The sequence below is a fragment of the Podarcis filfolensis genome (assembly GCF_964270895.1).
Source record: "Podarcis filfolensis genome assembly, chromosome: 5".
In the NCBI taxonomy this organism is placed as follows: Eukaryota; Metazoa; Chordata; class Lepidosauria; order Squamata; family Lacertidae; genus Podarcis; species Podarcis filfolensis.
Window position 1 is genome coordinate 23,573,417 of NC_139608.1, and position 13,976 is coordinate 23,587,392.

A 13,976-nucleotide genomic window follows, 5' to 3' on the forward strand; every position below is an offset into this window, starting at 1 on the left:
TTAAGTACTTAATTCGTTCCAGAGGTCTGTTCTTAACCTGAAAGTGGTCTTAACCTGAAGCACCACTTTAGCTAATGGGGCCTCCTGCTGCTGCCACGCCACCAGAGCACGATTTCTGTTCTCATCCTGAAGCAAAGTTCTTAACCCGAGGTACTATCTCTGGGTTAGTGGAGTCTGTAACCTGAAGCGTATGAAACCTAAGGTACCACTGTGTTATTATTAAACGTGGCTGCAGCCATCTTGGATCAGTAGATGGGGCCTCTTGACAGTTGCAGTGCCCTCTTGAGTTTTGGTATGTGTGTGCGTTTGTGTGTTTGTGACTGACTGAATGAGAGAGAGAGGAAGAAAGGGAGAAAGGAAGAAAGGCCTGGTAGAGAACATTATCTGTGGCAGCTCCTACACTGTGGAAATCCTTCCCCAAAGAGTTGCATCCAGCACCTTCATTTTACAGTTTTTGTTGTATGCTGAAGACATCTCTTTTGACACTTGAAAGGCATACATTTTAGGACCACTCTAGCTATTACAGCATTTTGTTTTGAACTGTTTTAGCACTGTATTTTACCCGCCAGGACCTTGTGGCAAAGGATGGGTAATGGTTGTAACATTGTTGAAAGCAAGAACCTTCAAAGTGGCTTTCTCTGATATGCTACCAGTCCCATGCATGGGGTCAGCTAGGCAGGCACAGCTATAGGGTCTCAATGAGTGGATGGGTCAGTAGCGTCAGGGGTAGGATTTTGGATTTGTTAGGCACCGATGAATATTTCTGAACAAAGCTGGCCTGTACAAATGGGACAGGCTCCACTTGAACTAGGAGGGAAACAGATAGTTGGCACTTAAATCAAAAAGATGGCAGAACAAGCTTTTAAACTAACAAGGGAGAAGGCCAACAGAGATCAAGGAGCATCCAGCAGTTTGGAACAAATCATCTCCCAGGGATGCAGGGTAAAATGATGGTGATCATTCAAGTGAGGCAGGCGTAGAACTAGGCATTGAGAGTTCAGAAGCACATGATAGGAATTAAAAGAGGCCAAAATATCGTAGCATAAAACAGGTGCCAAAGACATCTGGAGAGAGAACAGTGTATATAAGTATTTTTACATTAATGCTCAAAACTTCTGAGCTAAGATGGTGAAACTGGAGTTCTTGTTCTTAGATATAGAGTGGTCATAATGGAAACCTGGTAGAATGGAGAGAATAAGTGGGACATGGTTATCTTGAATGGGAACTCTATATGGGAAGGACAGAGACAGGTGTTCTAGCGGTGGCATCACTGCACATCAAAGAGGAAATAAATCCAACAAGCTAGAAATCCCCAGAGGGGCAGACTTCTTCACAGAATTATTGTGGGTAGTAATACCAGGCCACAAGATTCATTTCTTGCTGTAGTTCCAACCAAAATGCTCAGTTTGAGGTGGAGAATGAAATTAAAGAGGCATAAAAAAGAGGTAATGCTACAACAATACATTAGATGTCTTTCTAGAAGACATCTGAAGGCAGCCCTGTATAGGCAAGTTTTTAATGTTTGATGTTTCTATCAATGGCTACTATCCATAATGGCTATGTACAGCTTGCACATGAAACCATATTCAAGTTTTTATAGGATAAAATAAACACAACTTTTAAAAAACTATTGCAGATATGACACTGCAGCTTTTCTTTAGTTTTTCTTTTGGTTTTAAAAGAGCTGCCATCTAGTGGCTCAGATAATTATTTTTCCAAATATTAGATATATTCAAAAGAGTAGCAAAGTGAATATTTGGCCCATCATCAATGTATATTTGCATGCACAAAACATGCAGCTACTCCCCAGAAGTGTGCAAAAGACTGTAGGTGACATGCAGTGATACCCGTGCAATTGGTCAACAGATTTCCACTTGTACAACACAACTTCTTTTTCCTCTGCTCCCACCTATAGCTCATATACAACCCTCAGGTATGCTCTGGATACATCCTCCAAAGAAGATTTTTAGGGGTTGCAGGAGCAGCAGATAGGACAAGAGGATGGAGAGAGCCATTCACATGACATGGGATGTCATGCAGCGAAGGCAGGTGTGATACCAGCCTTTTACATCTGACAAGATCGAAAGAACTAAAACCTGATGATTAAGTTAAGACTGCAGTGCTGTGCACAGTTACCTGGAACTTACATTGAACTCCATAGGCATTGCACTGCAAGTCTATTTGGCTTTTTGAAATGGAAAGTTTTGCAGTGTGTTCTTATACAAAGCTACACTTATTCCTAAAAACGCAGGACTTCACAGTTTTGTAATGTTTCCTACAAGACTTTGTTCCAATAAGATGTAGTGATGGAAACCAACCTGGAAGGCCTTAAGTGAAGAAGAAGAGTTTGGATTTGATATGCCACTTTATCACTACCCTAAGGAGTTTCAAATCGACTAACATTCTCCTTTCCCTTCCTCCCCCACAACAAACACTTTGTGAGGTGAGTGAGGCTGAGAGACTTCAGGGAAGTGTGACTGGCCCAAGGTCACCCAGCAGCTGCATGTGGAGGAGCGGGGAAGCGAAACCAGTTCACCAGATTACAAGTCCACCACTCTTAACCACTACACCACACTGGCTCTCCCACCGCTTATCTTACATGATTTAATGTAAGATAAGGCTACCAATGTCTTCTGGCCATGACAGATATGCTCTTCAATGTCAGAGGCAATGTACCATATTTTTCGCTCTATAGGACGCACTTTTTCCCCTCCAAAAATGAAGGGGAAATGTGTGTGCGTCCTATGGAGTGAATGCAGGGGGGGAGGCAGGCAGGAAAAGCCCCCAAAAGCCACACAAAAGCTCCGCGAGGCTCTTGTTGTTTTTTTAAAAAATAATATTTATTACTTTTAAAGATTACAGAAAAGGAAAAGAAAAAGAAAAAAGTCAAAAGAGAAAAAACAAACAAAGAAAAAAACAATACAATATATAAACAATACAAAACACAACCTAAACACATTAAACTAAACTAAACAAAACCCTAACCCACCTTAACCCTAAACAAAACAAAACAATAACCATTTAAAAACATACATCACACCTTTTCCATACTCTATCTTTCATTCCCTTGTTTCCTCGACTTCCTCTCACCACCCTTTTTGTATTCCACTTCTATTAATTGTTTCAGCAAATCCTTTCCATCTTTCTCTATTTTCTGTCATATTGTAAATATCTTAACATATTTTTTATCATTAAAACTAAAATACTTATATATGCTTAACTCCTTATAACATTTCTGCTAAGGCCATAAAGTTTCTTTCCACCATTTTTCTATCATTCATTAATTTTACAGTATTTCTATATATAAACTTTAAATTCTCCAATCTTCTTCCACCATCTCCTCTCCCTGGTTTCGGATTCTGCCAGTCCTTTCCGTCAATTCCATATAGTCCATCAACCTGGAGATCTTATGTCCGAGGCTCTTAACTCTTTTCCAGGTCCCATCTGCAGGTCTTCTTCATATTCTTTAATGCCAAAGAGCAGATCTCGGGAAGGCTCCAACCTAACAATGCTTTTATTCCTTCCGGACAGGTCAGCCAAATTTCCATAGTTGAAGCTGAGGTCTATAAGATGTTTCATGACATGTTTCAAAATTCCTCCAAATCCAAGGGCCCCCAGAACTCCAATCTCCTCCAGACCCAAGTCCATGTCCCAAAAGTCAGTTAATCCCTGCATAGAGGGATCTTTCCAACTTTCCTTCTTCCGTCCAAGCCGGGATCCAATCCTCAAAATCTGGCTTTTTCTAGATTCAATCATAGAAGGCCTCAACTTGTAATCCTCAGTTTGCTTCTGTAAGACTGAGAATCCCGCTTGTATTACTTTAGGCTCAACAACCACAGCTTTATCTTTCTCCTCCACAATCTGTCCTGCCAAAGTAGATTCTTGTGCCAAGTCCTGAATTATTTCTGTGTTAGTGCTCACTTTTTGACTCCAATTAGTCACTTTTTGATCCAAGTTGTCAATTTTAAAAGACATGTCATCCGTTTTCTTATGAAGCTGTTCCAGCAAGCAGCTTATCTTACACAATACCGTCACAATGGCTTCTCCTGTCAACATTTTGAGTGGTCCAAGGTCAATCTCTGGTTCTCACAATTACTTATCTTGCAGCTGGTGATTCCCCAGTTGCACTCCTGTGACAGTTTCAAAGACTCCCTCTAGAGGGAAACAGTCTCCACTTGTATCAATCCTTTCAGACACAATTCAAGCCATAAAAATAGTTTCAATTTCCAGTAACTTTTCCTCCTTTTTAAACGCAGAAGAGGACAATGGAAACAGTATCTTTCTCTTATTTAACTAGCTGTCAAAAATGTTTTGTTTGCAGTCAATGAACTCTCCCAAAACTTCACTCTTTCTGGCAGCCCTTTTCCAGGTTTGGAGCAGTGGTAATTTGGTTTTTCACTCTCTCCTGCAGGCTCGCTAAGTCCAAAATTTCCCCCCTCTTCTCCTGCTTCCAAGGGAGGTTTTGTAGTTTTAACCGATGAAAATTTAATCCTTTGCCAAAAACTTTCAAAGACTTTAGCTTATAACGTCTTTGCTTCAATCTATTTACAAAAGGGGAAGGCGGACTTCCTGTTTAAAACCTTCCCCGTTTCGGTGCCAAATTAAGGTATTTAAAGATCCAATTTTCCATTCTACTCACGGGTAGTTGTTTAAAATCCAATTGTCCACAGGAAAAAGTCAGCGCTCTCTGGCAACAGCAATGCGGCTTCACTCCGTGAAAGAAGCAGTCAATTCGAAGCACCGCGCCACTCACCCCACGTCGCTCCGGATCCCCGAAACCGGGTTTCCCCGCGAGTAGGGGAGGCGCAAAAGGTGCCAGCCGAATCCCAGGTTCACAAGCTTCTCCCGCTTGTGATTTCAATGGGTCTCCGCCTTCGCCGTGGCGGTCAGACCCTGCTTTTCACGGAGCAAGTTCCTCCCGATCGGAGGAGCTCCGCCATTGCCGGAGGCGCCAACCCGGAAGTCCGGGTCTTGCGGGCTTTTCCTCAGAAGGGAGAAGGGACTGACGCGGCCAGTCAGTCCCTTCTCCCTCCTCGTAGAAAAGCCCATAGGAGCCGCACGCTCCTTAAAGGGTGGGCGGCTCCTGTGGGCCTTTGCGGGAGGTGGGGGTATTGCCATAGCCGCGTTCAGCCTCTCCCTGCCGGAGAGGTTGCGCGGAGCTAAAGAAGCCATAGCCCCGTTCAGCCTCCCCCGGCTGGAGAGGTAGCGCACGACTATGACAGCAGCCTCTTTAGCCGCGCGCCACCTCTCCAGCCAGGAGAGGGTGCGCGGGGCTAAAGAAGCTATAGCTCTGGGATTCCCCGGCAGCCCCGAGAAGCTCACGGAGCAGTGGGAAGGCTTCGCGCCTTTCCGCTGCTCCCCGACCTGCTCTTTGGGGCTGGCAGTGGGCTTCCCTCCACCAGCCCCAAAGAGCAGGTCGAAAGGAACCTGAAGCCTGGAGAGCGAGAGGGGTCGGTGCGCACCGACCCCTCTCGCTCTCCAGGCTTCCAAGGTAGCCGCCTGAAGGCGACTGAACGCACCTTGAACGGCACCTTGTTTTAGAGGGGGAGAACGGGTGGGGGGGGAATTCTCCCCCTCTCTGCGCAGCGCCTCCTGCCGCTTCACTGAAGGGGCGCTGGGCAGAGAGGGGGAGATTATTTTTTTTGTTGTTCTCCCCCTCTAAAACAAAGTGCGTCCTATGGTCCGGTGCGTCCTATAGAGCAAAAAATACAGTAAAACGTGTTCTCCCTAGCAGAGAGCTCGTGTTGCGGTGGGGGATACAAGCCACCCCATTGTTGCTGGGCGGATTTGTGGAGGGACCCAGGCAGTGTATTGGTTAATCGGGTCGCTGGGGAGAACTGCTTGTTGCCAATTTTGAAGGAGGGGTCAGAGGTTTTAAATACTGGTCGCCCAACTTTGCACCGGATCACCCGCCCACCCTCCCTGTATTGGGGGGGTTGTTCGCTTGACCTTGCTATGCCTGTCATGGGGTCATCTGCTTTGTGGCAGGGGCCTGGTAGGAATTTGTACATTTGGCTGATTGGTTGGTGCCATTTGGTTTTGCCTACTGCGTAGCAAATCGTCACAACTTGTAAGGTTGACGGTTAGGCATTGGTTTAAATTGGTTGGTGGAGGGGTAAGTGCCTACCCCTCCAATGGTGGTGCGGAAGGGGAATTCCGTTAAAGGAATCCAGGGGCTTGCCATTCTTTTCGTCCTTGTCCCTGGCATCGGACTTGGGCCGTGCAAGCCACCAGGAACATGAGGGTGAGAAATGAGGGACTGAGGCCCAGCTTCATTTTCTCCCCAAAATTTGTTTCCCGCACTGGCTTTCGCTGGAATCCGGAAGTCAGTTCTGTCCCCTGGGCAAGGACAGACAGTCGGAACCAATGCCTAAGCAACCACTCACTTGGATGTATTTAAATAAAGCTGTGGCCAAAATCGTGCCAAAAACCCAAACCAAAATTGATGTGTGTGGCTTGGGGACCTCGACACGCAACTCTGAATACAAGTAGGGGGGAACCACAAGTGAGGATAATGTGTTAGGATCAGGTCTTGCTTGTGGGGCTTCCAACAGACATGTGGTTGGTCACTGTACTACAGGACAATGGAATACATGGGCTTTGAGGCCTGGTTTAGTGGGGATTTTCCTATGTTCTTATAAATGAACGATTATGAAATCTCATTTAGAGTTATTCACTAGGAAGTTCGCAACTTTCCTCCTGACCATTTATCATTTAATGATTCGAGAGAGCTGTTGTTTCCCCCACATCCCCATACACACACACACACACACACACACACACACACACACACCAAAGCCAACAATGGTTCAGTTTTCAGACAATCAGCTGTGGCATAGTTCCTTTGAAACATTCTAAAATTGTTACTTCCTCTGCAGCTGAGTTGGTCTGACAGCACAGTAGATTGTGGTCAACAGAGCCAACATAAGCAGATCTACAAATACAGCATTTGTTCTGTCAGCTGCAAGCCAAACACATTAAATTAATACACAGTTTTTCAGCAACCTTCACAGATCAAGTTAAGATAGCATTTGCTGTGACAGATGCAAGTCAGCGAACACAGAAAACCAGCAGCTGCAGAGAACATGGAACAGAAACCAATCACTTCCTATCTTTCTCAGCATATAAGCACACTGTAATGGTGGAGAGTAACTCTAAAAGCCCAAAGCAAGCAAGCAAGAATACGGAGACTTAAAGGGCACTATAAGACAGGGAGTGGAAAGGCAGACTGGACCCCAGCACTTTTCACCATCCAAAATTAACAGTGTTGGGAAGGCACGTGAAAGACACACGCAAAGAAAGAAAGGAGAAAAGTATGAGACAGAAGTTTGTTTAAACTTCCTACAGGTAGTGGGAAACAAACAGAAATTTTCATGAACTATTAATTGTAAAAGCAGAACTTAATATACAACTTAATATTTATTTAGATTTACTTGTCAATAATAATCTCTGGTTTAGTAGCACCTTAGAGACCAACTAAGTTTGTATACCCAGAACAAACTTAGTTGGTCTCTAAGGTGCTACTGGACAATTTTTTAATTTTTAAAATTTATTTCGACTGTGTCAGACCAACACGGCTACCTACCTGAATCTCTGGTTTGTTAGTTATTTTGTACCAGTGTACCCATCCAAATTTTGCTTTGGTAATATTAGCTTTATTGATCAGATATACCACATTATAAAATTAAAAGCAATGCCATAATATGTCAACTGGCTGATCAAATGATTCTGAATGGATATTTTTTACACATTGTGCTGATATTAGTGTTGGTGGATTTTTTTAAAAAAATAGATGTTTAGCTGTAAATACATAAAGGAACTTATAAATCCTTGCATTTATCTCTTCCTCTCTCCTGCACCTATATAAATATGTGTGTGCGTGTCTATAATTGCACCTTTCTAAATACCTGTTAATGTACAATAGTTATTGCGGCAACAGTTCTAGAAACGTAATTTAACTAGAACGTCGTGTAAAACAATGCCAAATTACTGAAAAGATGGGAATTTATATGCAGTAGAACGTGCAGCATTTCCTATTAACCGAAGTGCATAAACTATTTAACTCTTTTTGATCTTTTGGCCCTTCTGGGATAACCTCCTTCCTGGTTTTGGCTCAGCCCTAAAATTTACTGTGAATGTAAGAAAGAGCAGCTAAGAAACACTGCTAGGAATTTGCAGGTACACATCTCTCACAACCATCAAAGACACGACTTCTGGGCAATCTTGTGTCACAGCACGTTAGAAACAGAGTAGTGTGCCACTCAAGAGAATGATCAAAACAGAAAGTAGCATTAACTGCCTCACTGAAAGCTACTGGCCAGTAGACAGGATGCAAATATTTTGAACACACACACGATTATGATGCTTCAAATGTCAATCAATCATGTTGGTGAAGAAGAGAATGAGAAAATGAGTCTTTAACCATTTATAAACTTAGAAGGAGGGGAAATGCAGTTACCTCCTGGCTATCCTTGTTCTGGTTTGGCCAGAAAATCTTGTGATAAAGACTTTCCATTGAATTGCTAGAATCTGATCGATCAAAGCAGTGTCTATCCAGAACCTCCAATGTGTGCAAAACGCGGCTGATAGTCACCCCTAGAAGACAGAGAAACAGAAAAGAGTATATTTACATTGTGAAATCCAAAGAATTCTTTATATAGTATTGACTGTCGTCTTATAAAACAGAAAACAAAAAAACAGAACAAATAAAAGTTTCTACAATTGTTTTCTTTGGTAGGAATTAAGGAGTTGTATGTATGTATGTGTAATAAGTTCGTTTCGTGTTTCGTTTTGTGTTTGTGAGTATTGTATTTATCAATTAAAAAAAAATTTAGAAATTTTTTTTAAAAGTTTCTACAACAGCCCTCTCTTGTTTTGATTCTCACCTTAAAGAATGGTAGGAACTTGTCTTAAGTTTTTGATAATACCATCCACCCTTTTCAGAGTTTTTCTTCAAGTCTCTACTGCTTTCCTTCTGGCTTTAACCTGCCTAGTCACATCTTTCAAAACAGATGATTGCAGGAATCTAGGATGGATCAATCATCAAAACTGGAGGCATTTTAGCCTCCTTCTAATGTATCACACTGAAATCCAAGAGGAATATTGGCCAGTAAGGACTTACAGTATCCGATATATATCTTTAAACTTGATTTTTTTTCGCTTTTTACCTGCAGTTGTTTCTTGGCATTTGTCAAAAGACCATCGCACTTCCACAGCACGGCCTCTTTGCTTTATCTGCTGTTCTACTTCATAAATCTTTCCCCGTACCTGAAAAAGAGTAATTGGCTAGTGTTTGCGAAAATCAAATCTCCAACACGTGTCAGATTTCTCCTAGGCTTATCCAGTTTCCTGAGGGCAGAGAACAACTACTGAACAGACATAAAGTAATAGCAGCTTTGGATTAAACCACATCGGACAAAGAAGCAGTATGGTATCTCCCGTTTACTATCTTACAGACTAAAATGGGACCACTTTTCAAAAACAGCTTGCTTCAGAAAACATTCCAAAATCTTAAACTAAAAAATAAATAAAACTCCACAGTGGCAGCACAAAGGGCTGCTCTCATCCCCTTGAACTTTTCGGTTGTCGTTTTCTGAATCTTTCCAACTCAACAATATCCATTTTCAGGTAAGGCAAGCAGACCAACTCCACCCTGCTCAACCAGCCATTTCTCAGTGATACAGAAGAGATCAGCCTCCTTATCCTTAAACAAATCACGGATGAGGGAGGTCTTACTCAGAGCCGACCTGGCATTCAGCAACAACCATAATTTCCCAGGTTGCAGGAGGGGCTGGCACACAGCACAGTCGCTAACTACCTGTGCCATGTGTTCCTTACCTGGCCTGCCTCACCCCTCCACACCCCACACCCTTCTCCTTGTCCAGAACCAATATGATTGGGGCCACCCCTGCTCTGTCCAGCTCCTCTCTTCTGAGGCACATCTTTCTTCCCGTAATTAAAAAAAAAAAACCCAAAATTTAAAAACACACAAGTTAGAAAGCAGTTTAAAATCATTTAAACAATAATAACGGGTGGCGCTGTGGCGGGTGGCACGGGTGGCGCTGTGGGTTAAACCACAGAGCCTAGGACTTGCCGATCAGAAGGTCGGCGGTTCGAATCCCCGTGATGGGGTGAGCTCCCGTTGCTCGGTCCCTGCTCCTGCCAACATAGCAGTTTGAAAGCACGTCAAAGTGCAAGTAGATAAATAGGTACCGCTCCGGCGGGAAGGTAAACGGCGTTTCCGTGCGCTGCTCTGGTTCGCCAGAAGCGGGTTAGTCATGCTGGCCACATGACCCGGAAGCTGTATGCCAGCTCCCTCGGCCAATATAGCGAGATGAGCGCCAGAACCCCAGAGTCGGTCACGACTGGACCTAATGGTCAGGGGTCCCTTTACCTTTACTTACAATAATAACAAAACAAAACAAAAACCCAACAGTACTCCAGCCAAAGTGTCTGTTCAGCAGCCTCAGCTTTTGTAGCTGGAGTCAGTCAGGGCCCTGCCCTCCTAGGCCAGGTAGTGATGCCATCACTAGGGACTGCCCAGTTGGCATAAACCAGGCATGTCCAAAGTCTGTTTTGGGGACATAATCTGGCCTGCCGGTCGGTTTAATCCGGCCCCTGTGGCAGTTTATTTCCTGGGGTAAAATCCTTTAAAAAGCTCAACAACTTCAATCCTAAAAACAACTTTGGTCATGTTCACTTCATCAAATCTGCCAGGGCTTTCTCAAAGGCAGTTCCCTGTTTGCTGAAGGTCTTTCCTGACAAGGTGCATCTGTGTCCCACATCCATGACTTTCAGGAGGAACTGATAAAACATTCCCATTTGCCCAGGCATTTGATAGCGAAAGATACTGTTCCTGGCAATTCTGAAATCATTGGATGAAAAAATGGTTTTGAACTGCTTTTAGAAAGTTTTAATGAAATTAATTTTTATTATGATTATTAGGAGCTAGGGCTAGCGGGGAGATGAATCAAACAATAAATAATGGCTAAAATATTCTCAGAAAGTCGAATCCAATGACAAAACCCTGTTCTTGCTTTTTTTCACCTATTCTGCTAAGGAATCACGGTGATACTCACTTGTACGTAAAGATAGCTCCCTCCAAAGGAGAAATGAGGAAAATCTCTCACATGAACACACTTTATAAACACAGTCCTCCAAATGAGTCTAGCCTAGGATACATAACTTCGCAGCACATTACATGCATTGTGTACATTTTAAAATGAATATACCTGCTGATTAAACGCAGAATTTCCTCCAGGCATAGGTAAACTAGATGGAGCAACTTGAAGTAAATCCAAAGGTGAACCAGGATTGATGTTTTTACTTTCATTTGTGGAATAATTCCACACCAAGGCACTTGGGCAACAGAGAGTTATTGTCTGCAATGGGAAGAATATAGAAATATTTTCATTTAATAAGATAATTCAGTTCAATTCAGATCATGCAGGTAGATGGCCAAAAAACTGCAATGAAAGTAGTATCAGAAATTGTTTACTTTAAAAAAAATCCAATTAAAATGTCCTTTAACATATTTAATTAGAAGTTGCATTTTAATATGGATCGGCTCAATTTACATTTGTATCTCTTTCGTGCCAATCTCAGTCTGATCAGAGAGAAGATACACCAGTACATGCCTAGAGACGGGGGGGTGGGGAACCCCACTGAGTATATGTGTGCTATTTTGGGGCTCAGTTTACAGAGGATTCAAAGCTTCTTTCTAAAAAATGAACAGACTGAGATCCAAACAATCCAAATCCAAATCCAACAAAATGCATCATGAAGCTATTGCAATTTGGAAGACAGCTATATTGTTAAAACACAGAACCCTAAAACCTTTTTCTCAGACTTTCTGCCTATAGGACTGGAAAGGAGCTGAAGTCCAAAACATTTTTTTTAAAAAACTACCGGTATTTGCTGGTTAATTAATACCTTGGTGTTCAAATAAAGAATCCTTTATAATGTAATCACAAGGAGAAGCACTGCTGTTTATTATAAAAATATCAGTGCTTCTTTGAAGATTTGAAGTGTGTCATATAGGTAAGACAGTCAGTCTAACAGAGCAGTCATACACATATCGACTAGAAATTAAGCCGAATTCAGCGGGGCTTTCTCCCTGAAAGTATATATATATATATATTATTGGTGGCCTATTGCTCTTGGCCAATTAAGAGAACACACACTGAAAGGACACGCTGATATTATGTACCATATTTACTCGAATCTAATGCTCACCTTTTTTGGCCAAATTACGTTTTGAAAATTAAGGTACGCATTAGATTGGATGGTGCATTAGACTTGAGTAAATACGGTATATATTTCATAGGTCCTTTTTTTTTTTTACTCAAAGCCACTCACAAAAAATATAAAATATACAAAATTTAAAACAATAGACACCCAAACAATTTACCCATATAATACAAAAAGAACCCTACCCTGTCCTATGAAAGTGACAGTCAAAATTAGCACACTTCACCATCAAGAGCAGTACTTATCTCATAGTACAAAGAAGAAAATTTAAGGTTTTTTTGGAATTCTAGCCATTGTGGCTGTTCTTAGAGAACTCTGCATGCCTGGGGAGAGAACTGAACCAAGACCTCTTCAGGAAGATTGCGCATCAGATCTATTCTCCCAATGATCGCCATCAGCATCAAGTATGAATTTTAATCTCTTCTAGCATAGCCAAAACATGTAACAGTTTCACACAGAGAGAGACAGAGGGCACTATTACTAAAACTTAAAAACAACTGGTACCAAATGCTTCTTCTTTTGAAATCCTGCTGTTCCCTGGTGTATAAACAGAGCATTAGAAAAAGAAGACGAATCCCTCACCTGCAGCATACAACTGAGTCCATAAACCAGTGGACGATGTTGTGGGCAAGAAAGGAAATCCGAACATACTAGCTGTGCAGGGTTGACCACAGGCCCGGCTGTAGTAGGGCTTGGAACCGCTAGAGGTGGGTTATTTGGTCCAATCATCATATGAGGTGAGTGGGCAGCTATGAGGTTAGGACTGTCACTTATTAACAAAGAGAGGCGTCTGGCACAGAAGAAAGCAAGTCGGCGTGACAGGTAGGCCGACTGAACAAACTCTTCAGAATACTGAAAAACATTTTTAGAAATAAAAGTCATTCATCCTAAACCATAAAATTCCAACCAACATTTCAAAAACCGTTTTGTACCAAGGCAGGCGAGTGGTCAGTCCAGGTTAGGATTGCCTACTCCAGCCTTCTGCAACCCAATGCCCTCCAGATGCTTAGGACTACAACTCCCATCAGCACCAGCTAGCAGGGCAGCTGGGCGCCAGGCTAGGGAAGGCTAGTCTACTCTGGCTGGCAGCAGTTCTCCAGCTTCTCAGGCAGAGAAAGGTTCTCTGCTACATGGGACCCTGATGCTGGGGACTGAACCTGGGACCTTACAAATATGAACATAATCAAATCAAAGGAACAAGCAGCCTGAGATTTGTTTTATGCAGTGAGAGTTTCATAGCCACATCTTAAACCTACTTACATTAATCATACTAATAAAGACCTTGCATTTTATTTTTAAACACGTAGCCCACACATCCGGTACGGGTGTAACTCAATGGATTAATCAATAGTGCATTAGATCCAAACATGTACCACAATATGCCACCATTGCAATAACTCCGATTATGAACACTGCAGAACAGGACCAACTCACAAAATGCTTAGCTGAAGTACAGTGTTCGAAACTCCCATTGTTCTGGGCGCATTTTGCGACAGGGAATTACATTAGTGCGAGCAGTTTCTGAGCTCTGGGTGGAGTACTGCGCCTAAGATTTCAAATTTAACCCACAGTGCCACCTGCATCCCTAATATTCTACTACTCTGTGTCTAGAAGCTGGTTTTTGAACTATGGCAAAATTATATTGCCAACATACCCAAAAAGACTCAAGACAATAAATATAGGTAACAGGTTATGGTTATTACAATACAGCAATTATAGGATCTGCC

General features: G+C 42.5%; 1 protein-coding gene across 6 annotated transcripts in view; it reads right to left on the minus strand.

Moving 5' to 3' along the window:
- MED12L (mediator complex subunit 12L) overlaps nucleotides 1-13,976 on the minus strand; it is a 180,406-nt gene that overhangs the window by 145,209 nt on the left and 21,221 nt on the right. For all 6 annotated transcript variants that reach the window (XR_014547948.1, XM_083613020.1, XM_083613024.1 and 3 more), the window contains exons 7-10: nucleotides 12,832-13,101; nucleotides 11,232-11,381; nucleotides 9,168-9,267; nucleotides 8,459-8,595 (exon numbers count right to left, since the gene is read on the minus strand). Coding sequence is in view for 5 of the 6 variants with exons in the window: in XM_083613020.1 (XP_083469146.1) it covers nucleotides 8,459-8,595; nucleotides 9,168-9,267; nucleotides 11,232-11,381; nucleotides 12,832-13,101 (657 nt within the window). In the remaining variant the exon portion in view is untranslated. The remainder of the gene's footprint in view (nucleotides 1-8,458; nucleotides 8,596-9,167; nucleotides 9,268-11,231; nucleotides 11,382-12,831; nucleotides 13,102-13,976) is intronic.